Here is an 8,928-nt window from a genome sequence, read left to right as displayed (position 1 = left end):
ATATATAATCACCGCTCCTCGTGGAACTCGTCCCTAGAAGGGGGGGTAATGTCACGGACATACATATAATTACCTATATGAATAGATAAAAGTATGTAAAAGTAGATAAAAGTAGGTTAATTGTGTAATATCTTCTAGAGAAGCTTCTTAGAAGCTTCATAGACGCTGCTTTGACTTTATAGGAGTCTATAGTTGACTTTTAGGCTAGAAACTTGGTCAACAAGTTAGCCATGTGCCACACATGTTGGAAGCTTAAAGAACAAGCTAACTACGTGGTCCATCCATAGAAAACTTGCCTTGCAAGCAAAGGCATGTGGCCTAGAAAGTCAACATATATTGGAGGTCTTATAGAACATCGCCATGTGGCTTCTAGTTAGATAGTATATATAGAGGCAAGAGTGAAGCCCTCTTCACTCTTGTCAACTCCTTTCTTGCTTCTAGTCTAGTTTCAAGGGTCTCTAGTTTTCTTGTATTTTGGCAATAGCCATTCTAATTTCTTTCTTAATATACATATTTCTATTTTGTCCTATTTCTTTGAGAAAAGTCTCACTTATTCTTTAGCTTTCATCGAGTTCTTGTCCTTGACAATTATATACAAGAATCAAGTAGTATAAATCCATTAATACTTCTTACTAGTTAGATTACTTTTACATCTACATGTATAGGTGTTTGATTGTAAGTTTTTTTTTGTTTTGTTTGTTTGTTTGTTTTGTTTTGTTTTTTTTGTTTTGTTTTTGTTTTTTTTGTTTTGTTTTTGTTTTTTTTTTTGTTTTTGTTTTTTTTTTGTTTTTTTTTTTTTTGTTTTTTGCTTTGTAATCACTTTCCTTTTTCAAAAAATTAGATTTACTCTATTTTGTGAAGAAATATGAATAATAATAATAATAATAATAATAATATTATTAAAGATTTTTTTAGTATTATGATTTAAATTTAATAACAATGATGTATATATATATATATATATATAAAATTAAATATTACACAAATTAATAAGTAGAAAAAACATGAAAGTAATTTTATAAAATTTTAAAAACAAAACTTAATAGCATATTAAAACTCAAAGCTAATTCTTGGAAAATTTAAAATTCATAGACCAAAAGTAAAAATTTCATATTTGATATATTAAAGTAATTAATTAATTTTGCAAGGAATTTTATTTGTAAAGAAATTTATTAATTTTTGTAGATAAAAAATAAATTAAGCTTGATAAATTTATTAAAATAATTTTTAATTTTTATAAATTTAGAAGAAATAAAAAAATTATAATTTATACTTATAATTTTTTTCAATCCTTCATAAATCCTCCCAAATTTGTTTTATAAATCATCATGCTTTTTGAAGTATATTCATAAAACAAATCAACATCAAAATATAATTTTCTTTAACTAATTTCATTTAAATTATTTTTATTTATTTTATTTTTATTTTTCATACTTTTAATTTCGACTTTTACATTTTTATCCAATAGTTTGAAATATGAAAATAAGAAATTATAATTTTTTATAAGAGAATGACACTAAATATTACAATTTTTTCTCAGAAATATTCATAACACAAAGAGGGGAATATCAATAAATAAAGTTATTTTTTTAATGGCATTTAAGTAGAATTTTTTGTTAAAAATAAAATTTAAAAGAAAATTCTTAAAAAAATATGGAATTTAAAATTTTAAAATAATAATTAGAAAATAAAGATATGATATAATAATAACTAACACATAAATAATATTTGTAGATTGTATAAAAAAAAATTTGGATTCTAGAGATATAAAAAAAAATTACAATGAAGTTAATGGAAGTAATAATAATATTTGGATATAAGTAAATATTAATATATAATAAAAAATTAAGAAATGATAGACATGCTTCAATAAATTAATCAATTCACATCATGCATCTATATATGTATATATATATATATATATATATATATATATATACATATATTTTCTACATTAGTATCTATAAGTAGATTATTAAATAAAGATTGTAGAAAAGAATTCTTATTCAAAAGAATTTTCAACCAAATTTCAATTTATGTTAAATTTTAGTAATTAAAGTATCTAACTAATATTAGTAATTTTAATGTGCTAAGATTAGTTTTAACAATTTTAATATGCTAAGGTAGTTAAAATTGTTAAAACTATCTTAGCACATTAAAATAACTATTTTAAATGTTCATCTTTTATTTTGCATTCAATGATTTTTTAGTAATAAATATTATTTTTTCATATTTTCCATAATATTCATAGCACAAAATTTATTCTAAACTAAAAAAACATGTTATTATTTGTATAATCATCAATAAAAATTTTATTTTTGAAATAGATTTTTTTAATAGAAATAATCATAACAATTTGAGTAATTAACTTTTAAGCGTAAATCATTGATGTCAATTTAGTTTTTTGATATAATTTTAATAAGTTTCATTTACTTTTGATATAAACATTAAAAAAAATTAAATAGCTTAGTACAAGTTAATTATTAATTTAAAAAACAATACATATGTATATATTTATAGAACCAAAAAAATTAATTTATGTTTTTTGAGTATCTTATTAATTCTTTATAGAAATATAGTTTTTGGGCAATAAATATCATATCAGAGCCATTTTACTCAGAGCTAAAAATACAAAGATGAAATTAACAAATAACACTACATGTAAAATAGATCCCATCAGCATATAGCAAAATAACAATTAACAACTAACTTAAGATACAAGAATGCACAAAAGCCAAAAGACGAAACAAACTTAAGGGAAGAAAAGTGGACAAGAATCTCCAAGGTGACTTTAAAGCCGACGTGTCCAATAGTAGCCCCCCTCCACCATGTAACAATCCCAAGGAATTATTAGACCATCACCATGACTGCCACGTAGCTATTTACAGGTGAACTCATTCAACAAACGATGAATGAAACTTTACAATTTTAGCATCCACACGATATCATCTACGGAACTTATCATCCAACTTCGAGAAGATGCCTTACTCTCTCCACCAGCATCGACCATCCACGCTCGCGATGCTCGTCGTCGAGATGGGAGCCCGATCGAAGGTGGGGACGTATCTCGTCAAGAATGTTGAATTGCCGAAACTGCGCGCACATTCTTCGAGTCAACACCGCACTTGGACCATTTCAAGACCTGCTTCCCAACCTAGATGTGATTTGGGTACTCACCCAGTTTCAAAAAAAAGAAAAAAAAGAAAAAAAAAGAAACGAAAAAACGAAAAAAAAGCCCTAAAAAACTTCGGGATACAACGCTCCAGGCGCATGGCTCCAAATTGGGGTTGCCACCTGCCATTTTGCATTGATCGGCTAATTGAGCGTGATCCCAGTGAAACGGATTCAATCGCAGGGTGCGTTGATAAACGTTGTGAGTGGGGTTCGTCTGGGGAGCAGTGTGTGTGCATTCTGATCCTGTAGCTTTGTGGGTGTTGGGGTTCTCAATCGTAGTGGTAGTTCTTGCGTGGTGCATTGATGTGCTTGGGGGTGGGTTACAGAGATAGAATGCAAGCAAACGATGGTTGATTCGTCGGAGCGGGAAGAAGTTGAATTGCGTCTTTGTACTGGAGTGCACGTGGGGTGTTGATGACTAACGTGTTATGAGGTGGGTTTGCGTGTGAATATGATGTGGGTTGTGCAGAAGTACGTGTCGATCGGTGCTGTTGATTTTGTTTCGTTGGCTGACGAGCTATGCCAGCGGTTGTGGATTCTGACGTGATACTCTATTTAGTAAGTTTAAGTTAGGGTTCCGCAATGTTAACTTTTGACTGAGTTTCTTGTTGTTTGTTCTCAACCTGCAGATGGATGACCTGTTTGTGACTTATTTTAATTGAACTTCTGCAATCTGAGAATATTGGTAGGACCTGAGCATCACAGAAGATCAGCAAGGTTTATTTTTCTTCGATCATGTCATGTGCTTCAGTTATCATTATTATTTGCCTCTCAGCTATCGTAAATGAAAGCATACTATAGGCACTAGTTTTCTAAATTGTTAATAGAAACCACTCTTCTTGTACGCCTTATTCTTTTCCCGTCTTGCTCAGCTAAATGTGTTGCACACTATTGTACCTTCACTGAATTCATCAGACTGGAATGTAACCTGCATTTGTGTCCTCCTTAGTGTTGGGAGGAGGCGTAGCAGAGTTTGTGGGAGCTTTTCTTGAGCAAGTGTAACGGGTCAGGAAGGTGCAGCCAGCTATCTACGATCGTTTTTCTTACAGTTAGACTGGTAGCAAGTAAAATTCTTTAGAAGGTAGCGAAGATGGCGATGGATGGAATTGGTCCGGATGGTGATGCGGTGATAGAGGATGGGCTGGGGCCTGATGATGAGGTGGTTGGAGATACCTTCTGTTCTACACCGGAGAAGAGTGTACCAGTTGAAAAGACACCTGACAAAGGAGTTGGCAAGGGAGGAGGACTTCCTCTTTCGAGGACTAAGAGTTTGGGACAGCTTTTCGGTTATAGTCGCATCACCCCGATGGTCAATACGTTGAAATATGCTGATCTTTCAGAAAGGCAAAAACAAGAGATAAAGTTCCCACCACGGACATTTGATTATCTGCGGGATGATATACGACAGAATCTTATTGATCTCGTCAACTTCAAGATTTCCAAAGAAAAAGTTGAGGAGAGCATGCCACTCTCGCCGTTGAAGTCGAAGCCAGAGCAGACCAACAAAGCGGACGAGTTGGTCCAAACGTATGCAATACCGCACCACAAACCATCAAAGTCTGTTCACGAGGCAAAAGCAGTAGAGGGGCGAGAGGTTGAGGAATCGAAGACGAAGAGTGGAAACTTGCCGCGAAAGGAAGGCAAGCCGTTTGAGAGCTTTTTGTTGGTTCATAATGTTGCGAAGAGGCACAATTTGGGAACCTTGGCACGAAGTGCAACTGCATTTGGGGTATCAGAGATAATCCTCGTGGGCCGGAAAGACTTCAATGCATTTGGTAGCCATGGTGCTACACTCCACCTACAGTTTCGTCACTTTCAAACTCTTCCAGCAGCTGTCAAGTATCTAAAGGTTATTTTCTGATGTGCTCATCTCCGTCTTTGTCTGATGTCTATTTTAACCCTTCTGTTCCTATCTATACAAATGACGGTATTTGTGCAATCTTGTGCTTCTCTTTCTTTTCACCCTCAGTTTTGGCAATTTCAAATCCCAAATCGAGACCGTTTTTAATCCGTTAGCAGGTTTTGACCTCTTTGCTAATTGGGCAGCTACAGGATTAAATTTGTGATTTGACATGAAATATTTTGTGCTCTTGATTGAAAGTTTATGTTCTCAATCCTGAACATTGAAAACGAGTATATAATTTTAGCAAAGTTTTTCTACAATCGACATTTAGAGATGTTATATACTTTTTTAGTAAGAATTAATTCCAAGAGTGGTTGAAGTTTTAGCCACTTTTTAATCAGTTTGAGCCAGAATTTCTTTTGTTGACTGTTTATGCATCAGTCAACGGTCCAAATTTGACAGTGGGTTTTGGGTAAGACGGTCTTTGCAGGATAAGAACGTATCAATTTGTGGGGTGGAGATCACCGAGGGTGCAGCTGGAGTGCATAAATATCCTTTTACTGGCAGCACCGCTTTTGTACTCGGGAACGAGGTTAGTTGGACAGGAGCATGTGTATGTCATATTAATCTGAGCAGTGTTTATTGTGTTCTATGCTTTATTCTGCCAAATAATAGTTCTGAGGGAAAATATTGGTATAATTCTTGGTTGAATTTTCAGTCGGAAAGGCATGTATTTTTCGTGTATATCTTAAATACATATTGCGATAGGATGAGTAGTAAATAACAGCAACTCAAATTGATGCGCAGGGAACTGGACTCTCTGACAAAGAAATGGAAATCTGTGATTTTTTTGTTTATATCCCTCAAAATGGGCCTGGCACAGCTTCACTGAACGTGACTGTTGCAGCCTCAATTGTTCTTCACCAATTCGCAGGTACATTGGGTATTGTTTTGTGAGTGACTACTCGTCTAAAAATAAATATGTGCATTTCTAGTTTTTTAGTGGCGAGTTAGACTTTTTCTATTGGCAGCAAGAGCTTTTGTGGTAAATGTGGACGTTGCTACCCAATTGCTACGGTCCATCTGTTCGTACTTACTAGGAGGTGCAAATATTGCAGTATATTTTTGGCAGACATGTTATTTGGACTGATTTCTTGGGGGCCCTCAACAGTGTGGGCAGAGTTTCCTGAGCGGGAGAGGGACGGCCAGAAGTTCGTTGTGGCAGACAGACCTGTGAGGCGTGGACCTCGTAACATGTGTCCAGACGATCCCGCAGAGGTGTCTGAACGAAGAAGGCTGAAGTCGGAGTCTGTAGCTGAAGATTGGCTGCTTTGCGACACTTTATACGATGCTTCTGACGATGCCACTGATGAAGCCGGTCTGGGGGGCGAGACGGAATAGTCCTTTGCAACGCCAAGCTTTTAGGCGTAGGAATAACGTGTTGCAAGAACGCTTTTTGGATTCCTCAGAAGTAATAGGTGCTGTTTAGTTACCTGATCATACGTTCCTTATTATGTCTTGGGGAAGGCACAGTACATTCTTGAGGCTTATTGTCATAAGGACAAGGTGACAGGCGTATTTCGCTTGTTGATGACATAAGGATGGCAACCGACAATCACGAAGGCATTGTTTCAGATTTGGTGTATATTTTATGAACATTTAAGCACTGGCAGGCTACTTGCATGGACTTCGAATGTCTCAGGTAGGTAAGTTCAGGATGATGAAGAAAACCAATAGATGTAGGTTTTAGCAGGGTGTTCAATCACCTTTCTCCAATCAAAGCGTGTGGTTCTTTCCCAATCAAATTGAAGCTATTTGGGAGGCCCTGATTTGTGTTGATGCCTTTTAATATCGTCCTCTGTCAGCGTTGAGTAACTACACTTTTCTGTAGCGAGATTGTTGGGCAGGTAGGATGAGGGACCAGCTGCCATTGATATATCACCTGTTTGTGTGCTCGGCTGAGGATTGTGAACTGAGTTTTACAAGCCAGATGCCACCAGCCGTTTCAACCCCTTGAATGTAGGTTTCATAATTGAGAACTGCTTTTGACTCAGATCACGCAAATTTATTTCACTGGGGCATTAGAACGTGTATCCATTGCACACTGATGTCGTTAAATGCGAATGCAGTAAAATATAAATCCTGGAGATCTAAGCGACACCTATCATGTTGTATGTCTTGTGTTGGCTGAGATTTATTTGCTCAGAATGCCATGTGACATAGCTGCCATTGCCTTGATCTCAAAAGGAAAGCAGATTATGTTCTAACAAGTTGGTTTGTTGCTCTTAGTCCAATATATTTATCTACATTCTATAGGCTAAAATGTGAATATGAAATGTTGGATTTCTTCTGTACTGATAGTAATGGAAATTTGTAAGCCTCATCCAAAGTTTTGTTGGACTTGAGATGAAGCTGAGTTCATACCACTGATGCTTTCACACTAAAATGATTTCTGGAACAATATCGTACGGTTGTGGATAGCAGTTCATTTGTAAACACAATAGGAACATCCTAAGTAATTGTAAGTAGCAATTCTAGGTTGACAACAAATGAAATAGATGGTTAAAAACCCTATGTAATTGTTTGATTCTCCATCCACAGTTGAGGCAACCTTTACATCTGTCTAATAATTTACACAAATGTCTTCACACAGCAAATAATCTCAAGGTAAGTAAACCAGCAAAATATAAATCATTACTTCAAATTAAAAAATATTCTAGATAAAATACTTGTTCATTTAATAGTGGATAAACCATTCAACTACAAGTAATTTTATAGCAAATGTAATATGATACAAACTTTGATCATGTACTCTAACATGTTGTGGGTTAAAAAGTATTAAAAAGTATTAGTCAATAGTCCAACTATTTGTGCATAACATGTTTTAAGGTTCAAAGTGAAAACAAAAAGTAATTTATTTTTTGAACTTACTTATGGAATATCAATGATAAAAGTGTATGCATACATATGTAAATTCAAAGTTTTTGTGATGGGCATATTGAAAAATTTATTGAGTTTTAGCAACTACATAAAATATTTCTAGTATAATAAGTTGAAGAACTATAATATTTTGAAAAACTACTAATAAAGATGCCACAAGACAACCATCACTATACACCATTGATTGAAGGTTTTATAAAATTAATTAGACATCAAATATTTTACATTAGATATTTTGGCTCTACACAAAATAGCATAGATTATAAAGTATGATAAGTCAAGCTCTTTGTCAAGTTAAGAAAATAAATACATCATTCTATTAAAGCATTACAATATAAGGGAAATAACATTATTAGTGTCATTTTGTAGCTTTTGGATAAGATGGTATAGGTGTATTTTGAAGCTCTAAATATTATTCACAATTGAGGGATTTTTTTTTTAAAAAAAAAGGTAAAAATCTTGCTACAATTAATAATAAAATATTTAATTAGTTAAACTTAAATAATTAAAAACATCATCTATTTTTATGTCAATAAGTTATATCTAAAAAGAATAGCTTATATTGTATTAATGAGAATGTATTGTTATAAATTTTACACTATGATATTTTAATTTCATGAATAAGTAATACACAAATCCACACATGATTATCAACAATAAATCAGTAAAAATTTAAAGAGAGATTAATATATATATATATATATATATATATATATATATATATATATATATATATATATATATATATATATATATCTCTTAGTTCTAAAATTGTATAAATGTATAGACCTTTTTTTTCTAAATTTTAAAACATTATTAGTTTTTTGGTCAAAGCTTTAATAGATGTCTAATAGATTGTTACTTTTTTAGTAGTCAAGTTTTTAAAAACAAAATGTAAGTTTTTTTTTGTTTTTGTCTTTGTTTTTATTTTTTTGTTTTTCTTTTTTTCTTTCATTTAAAGCTTGCACTCT

The 8,928-nt window shown here is 32.9% G+C and overlaps 1 protein-coding gene across 5 annotated transcripts; it reads left to right on the top strand.

Annotated features, from left to right (window-relative positions):
- Window positions 1-3,216: 3,216 nt before the first annotated feature.
- LOC112275201 (uncharacterized) lies at window positions 3,217-7,070 on the top strand. 5 transcript variants are annotated; one of them, XM_024505337.3, is made up of 7 exons: window positions 3,217-3,356; window positions 3,501-3,607; window positions 3,804-3,891; window positions 4,124-5,023; window positions 5,508-5,609; window positions 5,825-5,951; window positions 6,189-7,070. In XM_024505337.3, the coding sequence occupies exons 4-7, from the start codon at window positions 4,265-4,267 to the stop codon at window positions 6,416-6,418; spliced, it is 1,218 nt and encodes a 405-aa protein (XP_024361105.1). In that variant the 5' UTR covers window positions 3,217-3,356; window positions 3,501-3,607; window positions 3,804-3,891; window positions 4,124-4,264; the 3' UTR covers window positions 6,419-7,070. The 5 variants fall into 5 exon arrangements, with proteins under 5 accessions (XP_024361105.1, XP_024361108.1, XP_024361109.1 ...); XM_024505340.3 differs by lacking the exon at window positions 3,501-3,607 and having other exon boundaries at window positions 3,283-3,356; XM_024505341.3 differs by lacking the exons at window positions 3,501-3,607; window positions 3,804-3,891 and adding an exon at window positions 3,644-3,732 and having other exon boundaries at window positions 3,288-3,356.
- The last annotated feature ends 1,858 nt before the right edge of the window (window positions 7,071-8,928 follow it).

Source organism: Physcomitrium patens, chromosome 22 (assembly GCF_059467195.1).
Source record: "Physcomitrium patens ecotype Gransden chromosome 22, ASM5946719v1, whole genome shotgun sequence".
NCBI lineage: Eukaryota > Viridiplantae > Streptophyta > Bryopsida > Funariales > Funariaceae > Physcomitrium > Physcomitrium patens.
This window is presented reverse-complemented; position numbering and strand designations above follow the sequence as displayed.

Bases quoted from the DNA above. Each gene is read 5' to 3' on its own strand.
- LOC112275201 (XM_024505337.3), top strand. From the start codon at position 4,265: ATGGCGATGGATGGAATTGGTCCGGATGGTGATGCGGTGATAGAGGAT. The intron at 5,610-5,824 runs GTTAGTTGGACA...ATTGATGCGCAG, and splicing joins CTTTTGTACTCGGGAACGAG to GGAACTGGACTCTCTGACAA. The intron at 5,952-6,188 runs GTACATTGGGTA...GGCCCTCAACAG, and splicing joins TGTTCTTCACCAATTCGCAG to TGTGGGCAGAGTTTCCTGAG.